Below are 21,930 nucleotides of genomic sequence, written 5' to 3'. Positions count from 1 at the left end.
CAAGGGGAGTGATGGGGCCTGAGCAGCTCCCCTGGGTTAGACTCACTGAATCAATAGTCCTCTCTCTGGCTGCTGTTGGCCTCCCTGCTTGTGAGAGATGGTCCTCTGGTGGTGAACTGCAGGGGAGAAATCCAGCATTAACCAGCTGTCACAAGTCAAGAGCAGTTCAGTGCTGACTGAGAAATGAGCCTTCGACAAACACTGTTAGCTTGTGGTGGTGGTGGGAAGAGGAAAGCCCCAGAAAAGCTAAAGGCAGTGGGCAGTGCTCTGCTTTGGTTTTTTAACCCAGGACAGTTAATGGTAGGACCAAGAGAATCTCCTGGTTGAACTGGATGGGAACTGCGGGTTATGACGTCATGAGGGCAAGAGATATGGGGGAGAGGGCAGCTCAGCTTGAGATGGGGCAGTTGCTGCTTCTGTCTTAGCGTAGGAGACTGTTTCCAAGGCTGTAGTTTGACAGGATAGGTGATGGTGCCTGTCCCTCCCTCCCATCCTTCTGAGTGACTGTTGCAAGTATGGTATGAAAGGGAGTTTTACTTTGTCTCAAAGCAGCTGTGCCTCCTGGAGCAGTTGGGTTTGGTTCATATACCTGTCATTTAACAGCGGTGGAGCTCCTGGGAAATAATCCCCCTTAAACTTCTTTGAAGTGCAGGCATAATCTCAAAGGAGTTCAGAATGTCTTTACAGCCCTAATAAGTGGTTCTCTGGTGAGGTGAACTTTGGCTTGTACTGCATCCCAAATGATTGGCCCTGCAGTAAAACAAAATGCCGTTGTTGGCACAATCGGTTGCTTCTATCAGATGAGAGGCCCAGCGGTAATGAAGCATAGAAGCTGAAACTATATCCATCTGTGGGGGGATGTTCGCTGAGGTACAGTAAAGCCCTTGTGCATGAAACTGTAATTTGTGCATATCCAATTTATTTAACTTTCAAAACCCTGAGCAGGGACAGGAGGGCACGTCTCGTGAAGACCGTGTCTCTGCTTCTCTCGCTGTTCAGCAGCCTCTGTTCCTTTTGCTGGTCCATGTGCTTTTACAAATAGCTGGAGAGCCCGCCTAAGCCTTTAAGTCTAGTCTGGGATCTAAAGGGCTGAGGAGTTGGTCTGATCACAAAAACCTCTCACAGGTTTTAAAACATTTGGCGAAAGTGCAGGTTTGTGCTCTGATATACAAACTTTGCAGATCTCATTTAAAGGAGCCTGTAACCCCCACTGTCCTCGAGCTAGGGTGGTGGAGGACACCGTGGTTAATAAACCTCTTCCCTTCTCCCCTCCTGCCTGACTTGGGGCTGCAGAGCCATCATGCCGAATTGGGGAGGAGGCAACAAATGTGGTGCCTGTGGCCGCACCGTCTACCACGCTGAGGAGGTGCAGTGTGACGGGAGGAGCTTCCACCGGTGCTGCTTCCTCTGCAGTAAGTATTCCCCTCTTGCTCCCCTGCAAAACATCTCCTGGTGTAGTTGAGGAGGGTCAAAACAGTAAGCTGCTGGCCCACACGAGATCTCTCACCTCAGCTGGCACCCCTGACGCACAGGGGATCGCAATGGCCAGTGATGGCTTTGTCCATCATGTGCTGGACCTGACTCCTGCTTTCCCATGTGCTTCCAGAGCCTGGCAGCGTCAAAGGAAAAGCTTGTCTCCTGGAGGGATGTTATCCTACCTGTCCGGTGTGGGGCAGGGTGGGATGTGCCTTTCAAAGCAGAGCAGCTCATGCTTTTCTCCTCCGTTTGCCCCCTTTCCAGCCTTCTCCTCAGCAATCTAAGGAATCTTCAAGGTAGAAACCAGGCTTAAGCGTTGCTCATGCAGAGGAGCAAGCCCAGTGGCAGAGCCCAGTTTGCACTGATCTGAGCTCATCTGGGCTTCTCCCAGTGATCCCAGGGCTGGCAGCGGCTGAAGGAACAGTTATCAAATCTCTGCCCTGCAATTCCACGCAGACCAGGACACCAGCGTGCCTGAGCACAGCCGAGTTGTTAATGCTTTAGCACAGCCAAAAGCCTAGACTTTCTTGGCACAGGGGCCTGTGGTTTATTTCAGATGAAAGGAGTCCAAAGCATTATTTTCCAGTCCAACCAACAAGCCCAGTGAGGCATTGAAAATCACTTTCTCTGCTGAAAAGACCTCTGCTTAGATGAAGGGAACAAAGGGTCACTGTGAATTGGAGGCTCCTACTTTGCAAACAAACAGCCTGTCTATCTGAATCAGAGAATTTTACCTTATTACAAACATGAGGCGTTGTTTTGTCCAGCTTGCTGATGTTTAATACCTAGAGCTAGGGTTTAGCCCTCTTCATATAAGCCACACTTAAATCTGGACCTCTCAAACTAGTTTGTTACTCTGCAGCATCGTGTCAGCACTGTGCTGTTGTGTCAGTCTCGGCACACCTACGCTCCTTTCTTTTAGCTCTACAGCAGTCACAAAAAAAAATATTAAATGTCTCAGTTGCCTCATTCTCAGCCTTTTATGGGAGTTGCTATTAAAAGAAACCTGGAACTACAGTCAAACAATGGCTCTAGTGTGTCTGAGTATTTGCTTTTCCTTAGTGCATAGTTCTGTTCGGGTTAAAGTCTGTAGACTTAACAAATATGCATTAGTTGATTTACTTATTGAATATTTGTGTCTTATAGAAAGAACGTTGGAAGTAATGAAACTCTGTCTTTTGACGACCTTAAAATTATTTTTTAACAAAAAATTCATAAGGCTTTCTTTTTCTCCCCATATTTTTATCATAGGCATAATGCTGTTGCAGACGGAAGGAGCGCGCCAGTTGGGATACAATAGAAGGTTTAAGTAGGAAATAGTTCTGCCTTCCACTGTAACCTTGAGCAAAGTGTTTGCATTGTGCTGAAGGACAATGTAGGAAAGCCAGAAAAAGCATGGTCTCACCAGTGGCAGTTGTGAAACAGCCCCAAGTCTGCCCCAAACCAGTTCTGAGGCAGGGGGGAAAACCTTGAAGGTGTTTTTTTTCCTGCCCCACCCTGGCCAGAAGGACAGGACAGGGGCTTTTCTGCACCAACAGAGTTTTGCTGTGTGCTGTATGGCATCTGTCACGGCAAACTGCTGACTGCACTATCTGAGTTTCTGAGCAGCTTCATTCATCAAACCGTAGCAAGCTTCCAGGCTTTAAATGTCACGGTGGGAGGGCATAGAGCCCTTTATAGAACTAAGCATAATTCACTAATTCAAACAACAACCTGACCCTCTAATCTCTGGTGGTCCCACAGCCTAATAGGAAGAATTGTGGACAAGGAAACCCATAATATCACTTCTCACTTGATTTTTGGCTTACTACATGTGCTGATGGAAATGGTCCCTTAAGGCAGTTTAACTTTCTTTTTTTCCTTCCAGTGGTCTGCCGGAAAAACTTGGACAGCACAACTGTAGCGATTCATGGCGCTGAAGTTTACTGCAAATCTTGCTATGGAAAAAAGTATGGCCCGAAAGGTTACGGCTATGGCCAAGGGGCAGGCACGCTGAACATGGACAGGGGAGAGAGACTGGGCATCAAGCCTGAGAGGTGAGTTGCGGGGCGTGACCCTTGTCCTTCAGTGCTGTTTCCAGAAGAGTCTTGCAGGCTGGATTTTGTTTATTTCATGTTGTCTGTTATAGAAATGCTGCAAAATAGCTCAGTATAGCCAAACACAGGGCATTTCACTTGCAGGGCACAAAGCTTCCACTGGTGACTACGTGAGTAGGCACCGTAGGAGCAGGAGTTAGCGGAGGTAAAGATGCAGTAACTCTACACATGAGCCACAGAGAACTAGATTATGGAACTGCTGATGTCTCTGCAGAGGTGACGGTGGGTCTTGAATAGCTGTCCTAAGTAAGCGGCAAATGCTAATGTTCAACATGGTCTGGCTGGGGTGGATTCAGAGAGCTGAGAATCTAGAGCTATGAGAAGAATGAAGAGCCATTTCTGGTTAATTACAACCAAATCCCAAAGTCCTATTAAATAGTAAATATTCCTGGTCTGATTAAGTTCTTGCTGTAAAGTGAAGCATGTGGGAAGAAGCTGAGGTATGTCCCAGAACTTGCTTTGTGCAAGTTCACAAATTATTGCTTGACATTTGTCTGATGATACTCTCCAGCCACGGCATAGTCAGAACTGATAAATAGTTCTGTCCAGGAGGTTCAGGGATCAGTTCAGGTTCCAGATTATAAGCAGTGGACAGGAATTTAACAGAATTATTTGTAGCCCACTGTCTGATAAATCCATGTCCTTATACAGAACTCAGCACTTCAAGAGAAGTGAAAAGGTGAAGGTTCATTAGCAAGCTAGCTTTTACAGTAGCTGATTATTATCCCTTGAAGTATGACCTTTCTTGTTTGGGTCTTTTTTTTTCCCCTACCAAATGCAATTGGATAGCATTGCTGGCTAACCTCTCCAGTCTTACAAAAGTACTCTATTCTGTACTGTTCATTGGATGCTACTCTGTTAGTGTTGTTAAGAAGAGCAAGAGGTCACCTTAGTAAAAGAGTAAAGACAAGAAACGTCCCGTTTCTTTCAGCACGCCTTCTCCCCACCGACCCACAACAAGTCCAAACACTTCCAAGTTCGCTCAGAAGTTCGGCGGGGCAGAGAAATGCTCTCGGTGTGGCGATTCTGTTTATGCAGCAGAGAAAGTAATAGGAGCTGGAAAGGTAAGGAACTGTGTGTGCCATTTTGTACCTGCTACATGGACTTGAAAGTGAGCTGTCCTATGCAGGCTGCATGCAGTAGGGAACCATCTGTGGGGCAGTTGCCTTAAAATTGCATTTCTTGCCATTGGAAATAGTCAAATCAGTCTGCTCTTCAACTTCATTGAACAAAAAGCACCTGAAATGTAGGATGAACAGTGTTCGTCTTGGATTTCAGAGGTGAAGCTTCGATACCGTCTCATGTCAGAGACTTGAACAGACTCCCCCCAGAAGAGGGAACAGTCTGGTAGTGCAGAGCTTATGATGGAGGCTGAATGTTTCAGCAGAAAGGAGATGTTCTCTGAAAGTACTGTGTAAAATGGTGTGTCAGTCTGCAAGGTTTTGTGTCACTATGGAGAGCCAAGATCTGCTCTGAATTGATTAGAGCAAGCCCAAACCTTTCAAAACACTGTCCAGAGCAGGAAGCTGTATGGAATCCAAGGCTTTGTGCCACTTGCAGAAATGCAGACGCTCTTGTCCGCTATCGGCGCACTTGAACTGGGTTTTATTGCAAGTCATCTATAAACAATACTGATGCAGGCATCTCCAGGTAATGTATTTTTTTACCAACTCAAGCATTCTGTGTATTTAAACTGTCTTTTTTTTTTTTTTCCACCCCATCCTAGCCATGGCACAAAAACTGCTTCCGATGTGCCAAGTGTGGAAAAAGCCTAGAATCTACAACCCTAACCGAAAAAGAGGGAGAAATCTATTGTAAAGGTGAGGAAGAAGCAAAGAGCGTTTGTTTATGATTCAAGACAACACGTTACAAGGGCAGATGCTGAATTTATTCCTGGTATAAAAACTTTCAGGCTCCTGTCAAGATGGAAGCGGTCTGTAAGCCATAGCAATAGAGCTGAGAAATGAAATAAATAGAATGGAAGCAGGTGATGTAGCTTATATTGCCTCAAGCAGAACACTACATACTGAGAAATGCAGCAACAGCCCTTGCTCTCTGCCTGGGTCAGAGAGCAGATCAGAGTAAGGAAACAAGCCAGCTACCATCCCACCGTGCCTCCTGGCATGGTATCACAGATATAAACTTGATTAACCCAGTGGTTTGATGACAACATATGTCTTAACAGGTATTTAGACTCGGAACAGATACACAAATTGCTTTCACAGAGTAGGTTGGGAGCTACCTGGACCAAACAGCTGTGGGTACAGAGCTTAGTCATGGCAGTTACGCAGGTTAAAAACAAAAGGGTATTAAGCGTTGCTTCCAATGATGTTTTGGTATCATTCTGATGACTAACAAAATGACCGTTAATTAAGAGCGGCACCGTTCTTAATTAACGAGCCAGAAGACTCAGCTACTTCACATTCATCTTTCTCCCAGGTTGTTACGCGAAGAACTTCGGCCCTAAGGGATTTGGATACGGCCAGGGAGCCGGTGCCCTTGTTCATGCCCAGTGAGGGGGCACAGCTCAACCCCCATCATGGCTCTGCTGAGATCCTGCTACAAGAAAGAAGAGTTTCCTAAATGTTACTAACTGCTGTGAAACAGACACCACTTACTGTAGTACTTGGGCCATACAGTGGGCAGATGAAAAAGCAGCACTCTTTTTTTTTTTCCTTGCTTTGTGTATCACACTGTAACACTTTTAATACTGAGTAACAATTCAATAAAGCTTTGCTTCTTGATACATCCTAAAGCCAAGCATTACATGCTTTGTCAGCAATAAAAAGATAAGTAAGGGGGGCGGGGGGGAGAGATGATGCTAGAGACTTTGTGCAGACCTTCACTGAAAGCCCGTGACTGAAAACTGGAAATACCAAGCACTGCTCAGGGCCTTGAGGGGTGAGAGACTGCCCTCCACTATCACCCTGTTATGCACATGTGCAAGGTCAGGAGCTGCTCCCTGCACCCTGGTGGTAAATCTTAATCTACCACTCTGGGCAGTGACACAGCTCTGGAAGTGATAGTTTGTGCACCTAAATGGCTCTCTCTGCTACAGAGCCTCTAGTGAATGGAATACAAACCTTTTTCACTGTACTAGTGTGTGGGCTTGCACATGCTTTGTGACTTAAGTGTTATTTATGTGCAGGACTTACTATGCAGAAGGAGCATCCTACCAAGACAGCTGTAGATTAATGCCATCCCTCCTCAGCAGCTGGCCTAGCTCTGAACTATCACATCAAACTCAGGTTTAAGAGAAAGTCTTGACCTTTTCTTGGTGAAGATGGTGGAGGGGTTCAGCCTCTTGAGGATGGTGCCTGACAAGGTAGCTCTGGTGCAACAATGGAGCAGAATAAAGTTCTGCTTTTGAACACTGATACATAATGTGGCTTGGACTCAAGTTGATGGGGAAGGAGTGATTGCAATTAAACATACCAGATGCAGCATCCATGCAAACACACCGGTTGGGTGAAAGCTATAACAGTCATGGTCCTTGCCTCTGCTAACGTGACTTCATTAGCAGCAGTTCCTAGAGTCTATGAATAGGAGACAATACTTCTGCCTTAACCAGCTCTTGAGTGGAAAGCTTACAGAAGAGCTTGACTTCCTTAGGGGACTGGAGCAGCTCGTACCACAACCCTGCATGGACTGAGCTGATAGCACCTGCTATTGCCCTTCTTGAGAAGCAAATGGGAGTAGTCTCCTCAACTGGAGACCCAGGATCAGCCTGCCACAAAGGTAATGTGAAAATCACAGAATCATAGAATAGTTTGGGTTGGAAGGGACCTTAAAGATCATCTAGTTCCAACCCCCCTGCCATGAGCAGGGACATCCCACTAGATCAGTACCTCGTTAGGTACTTAAGCCTAAAACTGTGATGCGAGAAATCACCCAGTTTGGGGTAAACTGCCCTATTTTTATGCAACTATCCAGCATGTAGTACAAACAGCTTAGCAAATTTTTTTTTTATTTTTTTTTTAAACCTAGGCTGAAGTTTCTTGAGCACCTGAAAACAACCTTCATTGGTGTGCTCAGGCTCCTCTGCCAAGCTCCTTTAGGGCTTGCTCTTGCCTTCAGTAAGGAGGAGGCACCTGAGAACTGGGCACCAACACTTCTTGGAAGCACCAATCGTACGTCAGGGCAGTGCACCTGAGCTCCAGCAGGTAACAAGCAGCTTTAACGGCAAGGGCTTCACTAGAGGCCAATGACATCAGTGGGGTGAAACAAGCTCTATCTCAGTGGCTGTAACCCGTGCGGTGTTCTCGGGTGGAGGTTCAGTTTCCACTCTTATCATGCCCGACAGCAGTTAAAAAAAAGAGATGAGATTTGAAACTCTCGTTTTGGAAAGCACAACACTAACTTGGTAGGGGGGGGAAACCCCTTAATGGAGTGAATTTATGGAGACATGTTCAAGACTGGGAATGCTACAATAAAATACTAAGTAAATGCATCAGGACAGTTAAGGCAGAGTTTAAAGCAACGTCTACAACTGTGGTCTGAGGTAGTGAAGCAGCACAAGCCAAAAAGCCTAATTAGAAAAATACGTAGTGGTCAAAATAATACACAAAGAGCATTTTGTACGGGTTACAAAGGAGCAATGTGGATATGAGGAAGAACAGACAGCCAGCTCAAACTGTGAGCCAAGAACTCGTGCAGTTCACAGAGGGAAAGATTACAACTGGAAAAAAACAGAAGCAGTACACATTTCAGGTGGGAGCGAGACAGGAAGAAGCAGCACAGCCCAGGAATCCTCGGCAGAAACCCCTGTGCCAGCTCACAAGAAAACTTGTAACCATAAAGACAATATACCTGTCAAGAGAAATGAGGACCCTACACTGAAGTGCTTTCACGTGGTTACCGTCAACTGTTTCAGCAGTGATAAAACAGTGACAAATCAATGCTCAGCCCAGGCTGGAGTAGTGCTTTGAGTTAGTCTCAGCCTGGGGCCCTAATTCCAGGAGAGACTGGTTTTCAAAAGTACTTTGACTTCGTGACCTGGAGATCTTAAGTAGTATGTAGGGTTGGAGGCAATGTGAACAGGGCACTATGTTCAGATGGTAACGCAAATAAATTCAACCTAGAATTGATGCAACTTTCACTGATCCCCATTCAGCAGCCCAAGGTGGACAAAACCCAAATGCAAGCACTCTGCCTTCAGAGGAAAAAAAGATTCATTTCTCGTATAGGCAGCTCATGGGAGGTGCAAGGGAGTGAACTCTAATGAAGCCATAATCAGGGTGCAGAGGGCAGGCTTCCTCCCAAATAAAACAAACCAACTAACCAGCTTTCAAGTTATTATGAGCCCACCCGTACCTCCCAGGAGCAGCAGCTGCTCTGATGGAACACTGGAAATCTCTGATGGAGATCTTCAGTCCAAAAAGTCTTTTTGAACAAAGGATGCACCTCCCCCTCATCTTCAGCAGACAGGTCAAAGGGTGGTCAGCAGAGGCGAGCCTGGGCTCAGCCTTCACCAGAACCATTGCTTGGGGAAGGGGAGAACAGCATCAACAATTCTTCATCACTGCTAATATTAAGCCCAGCAGGAAACAGAGACTTTTTTTCTCCCCATTAGGTGTGCTCTTAAGTCACAGCCTTATGCTTTAATATATATGCTGGTTATAAATATCCTGATTAAATTCCAACTTGTGGTTACCTTGTTTCTACTCAAAATCGAACTTTTAGCACAGACCAGAAGAGTGAGTGGCAGTGTTCTGTCTCCTGCAAGTACCACCTGGAAGCACCTGCCTTGGTCACATGCCCCAGCCCTATGTGAATATCTCGGTTACCCTTAGAATACATCAAATGTCATTACTGTTAAATAAGTGCTTTCGGCCACCTGAGACGCTCTCTGAAAGTATTTCTACTTCAGGAAATATTATCTTACCAGCACCTTTACTCCAAAGAAGGGAGTATCTAATTAGTGAATGTTAACTATAATTGGTAATATAAAGGTATATTTTAGCCAAACCTGGTAAAGTAGTTTACAGTATTGTGTGTCAGCACAGAATTTGGTGCATGCCCTCTTTAAAACACCTATAAATCTTTCTGGAAAGACTTTACTAAAATAAGATGCAAGAGAGCCACTACTTTCTCATGGTACAGCTTCTGAAATTGGACAGAAACAACACTGTGTGAAAGCACATCCCAAGTCAAGACAAACACTGCAACTAAGAGTCAATATTTATTTGATTAATAACTTACAAAATTTAACAGATTTAATTTATGTAAGGAGAGCTAATTTATTAAACATTTTACAGATTTTTTTTTTGTTCACAATGTAACACATCAAGATCTTGACAGTATTAAAATAATACTTGGCACAGTTATAAATAAAGAATATACAAAAAAAAATTCCATAGCTTAAAATGTAGTGATGCTGTTTTACACATTAACTGAAAAAAAAAATAGTCTGGTGGACATCAAAGAATACAGAAACCTGCAAAGAAACAGCACATGTTTAGGGCCAAGACAAAATTCCCATTTATGATATCTATGTCAGATTAAGTTGGTCTGATCTGCTGTTGGCCTGGATCAGCTTTGTTAAGTTTCAGAAGCAATGCAGTTTTGGTTCAACAAGTGAATCGTAAGTTTGATAACTTGACAGAAAAATGCTGCATAGTTGGCTCCCCCCCTGCTTGATTTTATGATTTCACATCAAAAGACTCAGTGTTAACTCAAGACAAACTACATTTTGCACTGGAAACTTCATACACCCTAAATCCATATATGCAAGTCAATTTTCACAACTACCTCCTATTGCCCAAATTCTGCAAGTCTCAACAAAACTGTTACCAGAGAGCTATTAACAAGTGAACAGTGCAGAATTCGCTACATACTACACAAAAAATCACCTCCTCTTTTGCCAGCATTTTTGACAGGGACTGCATGACACAATTCATGGCAGTTAATGATATTGGGCTAAACTAAAACCAAAACTTGTTTCACGTACTGAACTGCTCTCCTGGTGTGAGGAGATATTTAAAGTGGATTTGAGTTCTTCAAGTCAACCGACCCCCCAACAGAAACACACAAAAAAAGAACAAATATGCAGAACATTACCGGTGATTAAAATTAACACTGTGAAGTCTTCATGCTTTTTTCTGATTAGAAAAAAATATGAATAACTGATGTCAACTATTTTCACTGAAACAGAACGTGTCTTCATTAGGATTACAAATCTTGTCTGACAAAAATAGCAAAAGTTTCTTACCACCCCCACACCAAACCTCTCCCATCAAAGCTGCATCCAAGACAATGTTGATTTTTCCAGTATTACACATTCAAGTACCCTAATACTGCGCTTCTGTAAATCCTGATATCTGGTACTTGCAAACTAAGTGTGTGTCTTGAGATCAATGAACAACTACAGAAAGAATGTTTACTTGCAAATACTGAACATCAACTATTTACAGTTTCACTGCTCCTCTTACTAAGGCAAGGGCCGGGAATACCACTAGATTGCTTTATTACCTGTAATCTGCATATTACAGAGAACGCTAATTTTGCCAAGCATCAAACATGCAGTGAATTTGCAGGGCATTATGCCTATTAACAGCAATATTGAACATCACTACAAGCTCATTAGATATCTTCCTACACTTTTTTGGTTGAATAAAATGAAAATGAGCAGCTTTAAATACACTAAACACACACTCACAGAGAGAAAACTATTTGATAAATTATTTATATACAGATACACATTCTTTACACTGGTCTCAGACGTCTGCTTTCAGGTCCCTCCCCAGACTCCCCTCACAGGTTTCTTGAACCACTGGGTTGCTACAGCACTTAGAAGAGAACTAACCTCTCTCTGTAAACAATAGTTAAGGAAGCAGTGAACAATTCACTATGAGTATATGAAAACACCATAACAAAAATCAGTGCATCACATTCAATAACAGCCCCTTTGGAATGCAATTTCAGATCATTCCTTACCTTCCAAATGTATCTGTAGCATGAGAAATTAAAAAAGAAATTAAGGGTGATTTCCACGTGCCAATACACCACCTTCTTCAGAACCTTGCATTACATTTTCTGGGTATGCATGCTATTACGGGGGATTTTTTTTTTTTAAGTTTGTTTTCCATCATTTTACATCCAGACAAAATAAGCATTATCAACAACTTTGGGTTCTTCTTCTGCAGCTGCATACAATTTAAAACTACCTTGTCTTTTTAAAATTAAGATTTTTGCTTTCACATCTGTGGTTTCCCCCATGCAATTTCTCTTCCAACATGTCTCAAATTCCTCCGTACTGCACAGTATTAGCACCAAACCTAAACTGGAACATTGCTAATTTGCAGGTTGCTTACACAATTACTTCAAAGATCGTGATTTTTTTTCCATGTTTTTTCCTGAACATTATATACTTTAATCTAGTTTTACAGGTGTATCATGCATTTAAACTGGGCTTTAACTTTGACAGAAGAGCTTTCATTATTTGCACAATTGTTTATTTCAGACTATATAATCTCAGAACAGGGTTATTACAAATATTTAGTTGTACCACTAACTGGTGGCAAAAACAATCACCAAAAAGGTGGGCAATGTGTTTTTTCTCAACATTATCTGACATGCCTTACTGCTATAACTTGACACATTACAGGGGATTCCCATAAGATGATGTTTGTAACAGTACTGAAAAGCACATTTTTCAGTGTGCGTAATACTACAGAAAATCTGTATTTAAATAATCACAGTACAGGAACTACAACATAGCGATCAGTGAACTCTGCATCATGAAATTTAGTTTTATATTCTAGTTTCAGTGGAATTATTCATATTGGGAAATATTTTTTTCTTCTCAGCACAACATAGCTACTTATGTCAATACTTCAATAATCTCATGCTCTATTATGAAAGACCTTAAATAAAAAACCCAACAACAAATACTGTGAATATGCTGTTGCGAGTAATTCTCATGTTCAGAACTGTTAAAATCCCTTTTTGATCTTCCTCCTCTTCCTTATCAGGTTTGGCAGTTTATTCTGTCCATTTCCACTTTTGATAACAAAATTCTGATGAAGAGAAGGTACCTTAAGATTCATCATCAGCCCTACACATAGCATGCTACTCTTCAAGGGATGCGGATTCGAGAGAGAGAGAAAATTTTTCAGGCACCACTCAGATATGATATGCTCATAGGATGAAGGTGGTGCTACACTAGCTGGTAGCCTGATCCTGAAGTTTGGTCATATTCTATTGTGTACTGCCTTGTCCAGTCCACGATAACAGGCCGAAAAAGACCACAGCATCTGAATTCAAAGAAGTCTATAATGTTCCTTATACATCCATGGCTAAAAACAAAACAAAACCACAGGTTAGTAAGCAATATCATAGCTCATCTAACAAAGCAAGGTTTTTTTGTCTACCTACAAATTCGTTTCTTCACCCTTTAAGTTCCTAACCGCAAAAAACCAATTCAGCTTAATAATTATCTTAGTGTGTGCTTGATAAGCAAATTCTGAAATGAGAAGCAGTCACCAGACCGATAAATGTTTGATCCTTGGACACTACCAAGACACTAAATTTCTGCCACTATCTAGCAAAACCATACAGATGGATGCAAGACAAAACAGAATGAAGTGAATGTCTTCCTACAATAATTTCCGTTTTTTTTTAATATCTATTTCTGTCACACATACTAGCTCACCACCTGCAGGTCTAAGATTAATTAAGATCCTAGACAACATGAAATTAAGAGAGCATCATCTGAATTAAACAAATTATTCAAGTACTTTCTGCTGCTGAATCAATTAATTGTCAAATATTTCAGATAGCTACATCAAAATTCCAATATGTTGGGTTTTTTTTAACTTAATTACGCATGGGCTGAATAGATCACAGTTTTCTGGAAGAGATGCTTGTGTTACGATATATGCAAGAACAGGTCTAAGCAACAAGGAGATGACAACTTGATGTCATCTGACAGGTGATGTCAAGTTAGCTATTTTAAACATCCAGTGCTATTTTCAGGAGTTGTTTTTATAATAGCAGCTATTTCAGTGAAAATGGTTTCTGAATTTGACATTAATTTGGGGATAAAACCAGTAGTTTTCTCCTATCCTGTGCACCACTCTCTGTTCTTCAGGCAAAATAATTATCTGTTCTTGTTACAACTCTGATCTGTAGGAAGACTGCAACCATACAGAGATGCCTGTCTGCTTCTCACTAAAAGTTTCGTATGGAGAGATAGTTAAAAAAAACACATGAAAAAAACCCAGACAAATTTATCTAATTGCACAAAACCCAAACTGCAACAATAACTCCCAGCTCCTGTTCCTCTGGGTGCCCCCTGAAAGAGCAGCAACTCCCACAGAAGACACCGCATAGCAGCAGGAAGAGACAAGCTTCTGTCCTTTCTCTGTCCTTTTGTAACATGTCCTCAATCCACCAATATTCTAGCCTCACGTTTCATTTATATTTTGCTTTGGCTCCACAAGCTACTCCACGCCTCTGTATTCCAATCCCAGTCCTATATCATCCCTGAGCCCTTCCTTCCAGCTTGCAACCACACCAATACAGAAACCAGAATCCCAAACTACCCTTTGCTTACTGATACCCAAAAGCCCATGAGCCACCCATGCAACACCCACTTCAGTTCCTGTCATATCCTGCTTGCCTCCTCACAAACAGCTTTTCCCGTGCTCTTCCTCCTGAGCAGGAAGAACTGCCTCTTTTCTCACAGTGAAAATAGCAAGGGGAGCTAAAGCTCAGAGCAATTCAACAGCAGATTAAGTATCAGTCAGGAGAAGTGATTGCCTGGTGTGGACGTGAAGATCCTGGTCAATATCAACACTATGCAATAAACAACTACCTCTGCTTTGGGTATCTGATTTATAAACGGGATATTTATTTCCCCACAAACTCAACAGCAAAATATGACCAAAATATGAAAGCATTATTTTCTGCGTTTATGCATCCCTGTCTAGAGTCACTACAAAACGTTAATCACTTCCTTTAACTGGATAGAATGTATTACTCTAAAAACAGTACATAATTCAGCATTCCAAAAAGGGAAAATACTTAAAAAGCATTTAGCTATGTTCTGTTTCAACAAGCTGCACAATTCAAACGTATGCAATTACACAAATAAATATGTTTACACTTCAAAACTTACTTGAATGGACTTTCAATAGATGTGGTTGTAACTTTAAAGTGCTTGTATCTTCTTGCATTCATTCTTTCATTTGTAGTGATACCTAAGCAAGATATCTGAAGAGAGGAAAAAGCACAAGCATTTCAGCTGTCATAAAAACGTGAAAACAAGCCTTGCATAAGCAAGATTGAAAAAGGAGCACCAAATTTACTGGTTTATATTCCTTCTTTTGAAGAAGGAAATGTCTTGGGAAGTCATGAGGTCCCAACATAAAACACCATAAAGCAGCTGTACCAGATTTTGCAAAAGATTTCATTTTAAAAATGAGAGGCAATAAATCACAATTGTTGAGTAAACTATGACTTCTTAGTTCATAATAAAAAGATGCCTTTACTATATTGTCGGCTAAAGTGTACTGCAAATAACAGGTTCAGTTACTTTACACAGTATTTGAACCACTTTCTTTTCCTCTTGACATTCTGGTTATAGGTCCAGTAACATATTCTTCCCCATTTATAAATTTGTTGCAGTAACATAAATTTTCTGTCCACAAGACAAGAAGATGAACAGAAAAAAAAAGCGGGGGGGAGGATGTTTATTGTATTTTTTTCCTTTTTACAGAATCATCTGGCCCAAAGGCTATGATTTTCTGTAACATTTTTCCAACTACATTAGTCTAAAAGGGCATTTTACCTAAAACTGGAGTTTACTGTAATGTGATATAATTGAAAAGAAAATGTGAGAACTCCCTTAGCAGCCTTATACTGCAGGAAGACAAACCCTGTAATTCCTACTGAAATACAAAAAATCCACTCTGCTGCATGTTACAAAAGGAAGAACATTTGAGAAAGCTAAGTTTGGACTGTCTTGCCTCATTTGGATGTGCTTAATACCTCAAGCACTTTCTTCTTCTGAATATTGTAGAGAAAGGAGTATAAAACTTACATTTTTTGAAAAGTTTTACCTAAGCCTTAAAGGATTATTTTTATTTCCAGGATCTCTGGAAAGGTTACATCGGTAAGCGTCATGGTTCATTAATGATAAGCCATTATTGAAAGACTTTCAAGTCACACTGACTTGTCTTTCCTTAAAAGGATATAGAAAAAATAGGGTTTGGTCAGATAACGGTACTGAAATCACACTGAAGTACTGTAAGAAATTACTGCATCCCCTTTGAAGCTACCACCCTCTTTCTGCTAATGACATACTGCATTAATCCAAGTTCAACCCACAGATCTTATCCTCTGTTAGCCTTTGTTGTCTCCCTCTGGTCTGTTTTGCCTTTTTGTCATTCTGAGAATGTAAAGTGGAAGTAAGGTATTTAACCTCTCATAAAAAAAAAAAAAAACCACAAGTGAATGAGAAGTGAATGATGCCCAATATACAGAGACAACAGATGCCTGCCTCCCCCAGCCTGGCTGAGAGGCTGAACGCTTGGTCTTGCATAACAAATATTCAAATTTAAATGACAGAACTATTTGATATTCTTATGCCACTTTCAAGACTCAGCATTACAAACAAAGTGCTGTTCCATACCTGATACATCTGACACATGAGTAACACAGCTACCCACATGAAGTGAAAAACACTGTTTAGAAACATCCAAAACATCCATGGAGAACAGGTAGCAATCTGTGTAATATAGGTCCAAAATCCATCCTTTGCATAACTTGTCTCACAGTGGAAACCCCAGTCTAGAGAAAAAACAAAGTGTCAAAAACCATACAGAAGATACAAATTGATTGCCGTACATCAGCCTAAAGCCCACATTAGAATGCACTAAATAAGAAAATGGCAACATGTCAAAATAGTATTACTTGCTCTCTCTTCCTTTCCCAACTCCTTGAATACATGACACATGCACATGCTTGGCTGTGATGAAGAAAGAAATCTAGGACAAGAAAACCATCATCTTCTAATTTAAAATATACAATTATTAGTCAATTATTAACATGCAGTTCAATTCCAGAATAAAAATATTCAAAACTGTGTAAAAATCCACACCAATAAAGTTATTTATAAGCAATTTTGTTTTAAAAAAAAAAGCCCAAACCCACACATTTACTCACAAGAGATACATCCATAAATCATCCAGCAGATCATAAAAAGCAGGAAGAACAGGTATCCCATAAAATAGCGATGGTTCCCTGCTCCTGAAGTTGCACAAGAACAACAGGGATCCAATTACTACACTTTCAGAAGACAGACAACACTACATCACGAAGTTTAATTGGTGGCTTAGAGGTGCTACTTATTATTCTGTACAGAAACACTACTCTCCAATATTAAGCCAATATAACCTCAAAAGCAGTGAAATCTGCTCGCTTACTTATGATTTATTTTTCTAATTCGAGACAACAAAGCGATGGGCTCTTTCTTCAATTTCAACAGCTGCAATTCACATAAATACATTTTATTTGTAACCTCTTTCATGCGCTAGTAAAATTATTGATAGACAATATTTAGAACAATGTTGGTGACAGCTGTTGCAGAGCCCTGAACAGCCAGACATCAATAAATATTTTTAAAATCCCATTAAAAAATTGTCAGAATAAGCTAGCTCATAACCTAGGTTTAAACCTGCTTGATGAAGCTAGCTGAAAATAAAATGTCTAATAGAATTTGTAAAACAAATATATTTAACTGAATAGACAAGGCATAACTGCCTGGCTAAAATAATGAATGTGATAAATCCTGTTCTGCTTAAGACAGAATTTAAATGTAAGAAAATCCAGTTATTAAAAGACTGATCTATTTTTAACACTAATAGTTAAAAGTTGCCTTTTATGCAAGTACATCATAATTCTGAAGTGATCAGCATTCCTTCTGTTTGTAAAATATGTCCACTGTTGCAACCTTCCAACAGCTCTAGGCTGTAAACTAAACCCACAGAGATGCTAATAGGCTACAAAAGATTTGGCTGTCATCATCTATCAGCACAGCATTTACTTCTTCATTATGTCAAATGTTTTGCCTGCTAAAGCAAGAGCATCCTCTGGAGGCAGAAAATAATCAAGTGCTTTTAGCAAGTGAATGAAAGACTGTATAAATAAGGGATGAGGAAAAATACACAAACAACACTAGCTAGACTAAACACAAGAAATTTCCCTGAAAATCAAACAAGTTCCTTCAGACATAAAACACATTGTATTAGGAATGTCCCTAAGGTATCGGTTTCATTTGCATACTAAATTTGAGAGCTGCTAAGTTTTAGAAAAGACATTCTTTAAAAATACAGAAGTTAAATGATGACCTAGAGGTTCATCTGAGAGGCACTGGATGAGATGTTCCTTCCAGCAGTATCTTCAATGACATTAAACCAAATTCTGCTGAACAGGAACTCTGTCTGGATTTGGTATGTGTAGCATTTAAGACTATAAATGGGACAGGCACAATCTTGGTCATAGTTACAAAAAAAAAAGACTTTGGAAAAAGAAAGTGGAGAAACTGCCTTTTTTTCTGTATCTAAATTAGGACTGAGCAAACACAGCACTATTCTCTACAGTTCCGCCCTGGACTGGCAGTATCGGAGTCAGTTATCCCCCACAGTTAACACGAAGCTCGAAGAATTGCTGCTAATTTCTTACATTTGGTTGTGCTTATATTATACATAAGCAAAAACACATAATAAAGATAATTTCTTTTATTTATTGATAGAGCTATATTGCATGATTTAGGCTGTTAATTTCTTATTTTTTCCTACTTTTAGCCCCTTGGAGAAGAATTGACATTGATAGGAAAAAGCGATCATTATTCTAAACTATAAAATAATGTCTCATGTACAGGAGACCACTTTCTGAGTCCCTGCTATCAGAACAAGAATTCAATACAATGTCAGCATAACACATGTGACATAAAGATTTAATATTTGATTCTTAACTCCCTTCATGCTATTACTTGAAAACTTAATTTCTGATGCAAGTCTGCAGTTTGTGTTTGAAATGCAATTGCAAGTTTAATAAAATCTGTTATTTTTCATTTTCAAACAACCAACTATAAGAAACATAATGCCATTTCGATACTCTGCTAAAAAGATAATAAGGCATAATCACCTTTAGAGACCAGCTCACTGCAATTTTAAGTAAATTTTTGTGGGTATGATGAAAATAATTTGCTTCAATTGCAAATTTTTCAAATAGTCTGCACCCCTTGTAAACATCTTGAGAGTGTTTCAGCCTCTTTTACGTGGCAAGTTTTCTCTCCAAAGGATTTATTTTAGAGTGTCTGTACATGCTCTTACAAAATTTCTCAGTCCTATCTTTAGTAAAATTCTTATCCTTCTAATACATTCAACAGAAGACTATGTAAAACATTTCCAAATTCACCCTTTCCAGAAAAGCATGATTCATGTTTCCCTTTTTGGCAAACATATCAGGAATGCTGTTTCAAGAGTGGTTTCTGGTTTATACTCAGAGTCACCGTGTACCAATCTGAACAAGACAAGAGAAGCCAGATAAGGTCATCCAGACCATCACTCCCCCAGTTCAGGGCTGTTATCAGAGCTGTTCCCATAGTGGGATTTCTAATGCATTCTTCCCCAGCATACTTTCAAGCATCCTAATGTTTACTTGTACCTCTAGTTATGCCATTCTGTACAAGAACACTAGCAGGAGGGTTCTGTTTTTTAAAAAACATTTCCTCTACCTAACATAATCCCATTTTTCATATATACTTTTAATACTCACAAACTAAGTTTTTTTCCTCCGCTAGCTGGTTTTTATGCTTTCAGAGTTACTGATAAAATACTGGATATTTCTATCCCATCAACAAGTACTCCTCAGTCCTCGTACAAAACAAACTGTCACTAAACACACTCCAAAACCTAAGCCTACGCCCCCCCCCCGCCTTTTTGATTTAAAAAAAAATCTTAGTTCACCATTGTAAAACATCTAAAATACAAATCAAAAGTAAATTGGGTAGTGAAATCAATAGGAAATGTAAAGTAGAAGGGAATGCTATAAGCTCATCTCAGTGACACATCAGTGATGCCCTACTAGAATTAAAATGCCAGCACTGACTATTCTACTCTTGCTCTTAAGAAAAAACTACTGTGACTATCCATTATCATATATATGTATTTGGAAAAACTGCAATGAAGCATTTATTTGCTGTCAGATGTCAACAAATCCCAGATCCTAATTCCTTGCCATGATTAAACTTAACTCTGTTTGCGTCCTAAAAAAAAAATTAATGGTGAAGCTAGCAGTACTCAGTTCCTAGCTGTGAAGTTTTCTGTGCTCCCTGCATAATAAAGGCTTTCAAATAAGTTTCTGAGAAAATAAAACGGGGAATAGTAGCAGTTACAGATTTTTATTCCTGTTCTATACTTGCTCCTTCCATCATCACTGGGGAGAACGAATGACTACCTGGAGGGTCTACAAAAGGAGAACACCTCAACAGGAAATCAGTCACTCTGTATCTAACTGCTATGATCTTTACATTTTTTAATACATACACTTTCCCATTAAATTAGAAAGTTATCAGCAGAGATAAAAATTTTTATTTTATGTAATGGATAATAGCCAGTGGTGGAATCAGTACATACTACTTCTGTAGACTGTAAAATGAACTTAAGCTTTGCATCTTTGAATAATTAGAGTTTATGTTCATAAAAACATACAGGTAGGAAACAGAATTAGACAAAACAATACTGAGTATGTGTATATAATAAACAATACAAATGAGAATAATGTTGAGAATCAAATGCAGAAAAAAAAATTAAGCTCAATATGAAAATGCTTCTCCTTCTACCAAAAGTCCTCAACAGTTTTTCTCGGACTTCAGCAGAAGCCAAGTCACTTTTACTATGAAACAAGGACAAAGCCCTGCACAACATGCAAGGTAGATTTTGGAAGCTATTCCCTTCTTATCTCTTACAACAATATATTTTAGTAAACTACTCACCTACACAGTTACCCACCCACGGGCAGTGGTGATCAAACTTCGCTATACATCGATTGCACACACCACAGTGTTTGGACCTCACTGGTTTCCGTATCTGTAATGGATTTTAACATTTGTTTAGAACAGCAAAACATCCCAACAAGCTTATAGAAGAAAAAACACTATTTTTAAATACAAGTTGGTTTTCCTATTGTTAACCTCTTAGAGAACCTCCAACTTAATGCTAACTTTTAAAGCACTTTTAGTTATTAAGCTTAAGCTCTCCACAATCTACCACAAACTTCTGTATATTTGGAATCTAGACCTTTTTCTTCTCTTTTTTTTTTTCTTACAAAGTTCTCCTATCCCCTCCAGCTACCGAGCTTTGTATAGCAACCAGCTTCACTTCAGCTTTTTAACAATGAAAGCACAAAATGAGTTTGAGTTCCTTGATTCTATCAGTATCATTCATAACTGAGCTTTCATGTAAAGTGTTCCAACTTACTTTCTAAAGACAGCAACATGACTCACCAAATGGAATGCAACAAAACTTAAAACGCCAAATTACTCCCAACGATTTTTTTTAAAGGTCATGTTTTGAAAGAAATATAGAATAGCAATAAAAGAACCGACAGAAAATGTTTTGAGATATGTATGCACAGATACATATATTTTTTTAAGGTGCCATACTTGTACATAATTTTCCAGATGCAATTTTGGGAATATTAACATCATCCATGTTCTACATAGGTCAGTGCATTACAGTGTAACACTGATAATCTCGATAATTTCATATTTACTAGTTATCTTTCTAGAAAAGAACTGCATCACATTTACTATGGTTAGCTTTTTTTTTTTACTTAAACAGCTCTTTTCTCAAAATTTTCTGTAGGGAAAGCTAGGTATTAATTAGTTCAAGTAACATACTTGCTCACAATCTCTCAAGCATTACAAATTGATTCTGACCCTCTACCCGCTCCGACCCCGTCCTGATGACTCCCAAATTGAGAAATACACTTGATTTTTGAAAAAAAAATCTTACTAGAAGCACCACATAATTTCACTGTGAGTTACAGAGGTGGTGGGATGACACCTGTGATATTCATAACCTGCTAGGTGTATAACCAACCATCTTGGTAGATACATTAGGTATCTGGATTTCAACACTAGCAAGTTATTTACACAGGGATAATTTTTTTCTCTTATTGTTGTAGGTTTTTTTGTGTACAGATATATTACTTGCTGGAAACACCGCTTAAATTAAAAATTACAAATAAATCCTTACTTTAAAATTGCATTATTAAGGTAAACAATGAGTTCAGTATAGGAAGATCTAGTTTTGGCCTAACATGAAAAAAAAAAAAAGAGAAATACCAG

At 39.9% G+C, this 21,930-nt stretch overlaps 2 protein-coding genes across 4 annotated transcripts in view; one reads left to right on the top strand and one right to left on the bottom strand.

The window, feature by feature from the left end:
• CSRP2 (cysteine and glycine rich protein 2) overlaps positions 1-6,327 on the top strand; it is a 300,171-nt gene extending 293,844 nt beyond the window's left edge. For all 3 annotated transcript variants that reach the window (XM_069858137.1, XM_069858142.1, XM_069858149.1), the window contains exons 2-6: positions 1,286-1,412; positions 3,344-3,512; positions 4,504-4,636; positions 5,299-5,392; positions 6,012-6,327. In XM_069858137.1, the coding sequence (XP_069714238.1) occupies positions 1,301-1,412; positions 3,344-3,512; positions 4,504-4,636; positions 5,299-5,392; positions 6,012-6,088 (585 nt within the window). In that variant the 5' untranslated portion in view covers positions 1,286-1,300 and the 3' untranslated portion in view covers positions 6,089-6,327. The remainder of the gene's footprint in view (positions 1-1,285; positions 1,413-3,343; positions 3,513-4,503; positions 4,637-5,298; positions 5,393-6,011) is intronic.
• A 5,300-nt stretch (positions 6,328-11,627) lies between these two features.
• Positions 11,628-21,930, bottom strand: part of ZDHHC17 (zinc finger DHHC-type palmitoyltransferase 17) — a 71,889-nt gene continuing 61,586 nt past the window's right edge. The window contains exons 13-17 of the mRNA XM_069857845.1: positions 20,575-20,668; positions 16,740-16,823; positions 16,207-16,364; positions 14,692-14,786; positions 11,628-12,868 (exon numbers count right to left, since the gene is read on the bottom strand). Coding sequence (XP_069713946.1) covers positions 12,730-12,868; positions 14,692-14,786; positions 16,207-16,364; positions 16,740-16,823; positions 20,575-20,668 — 570 coding nt within the window. The 3' untranslated portion in view covers positions 11,628-12,729. The remainder of the gene's footprint in view (positions 12,869-14,691; positions 14,787-16,206; positions 16,365-16,739; positions 16,824-20,574; positions 20,669-21,930) is intronic.

This window comes from Phaenicophaeus curvirostris, chromosome 1 (genome assembly GCF_032191515.1).
Source record: "Phaenicophaeus curvirostris isolate KB17595 chromosome 1, BPBGC_Pcur_1.0, whole genome shotgun sequence".
Taxonomy (NCBI): Eukaryota; Metazoa; Chordata; class Aves; order Cuculiformes; family Cuculidae; genus Phaenicophaeus; species Phaenicophaeus curvirostris.
The sequence above is the reverse complement of the archived record's forward strand: the minus strand, read 5'-3'. Positions and strand labels throughout refer to the sequence as shown.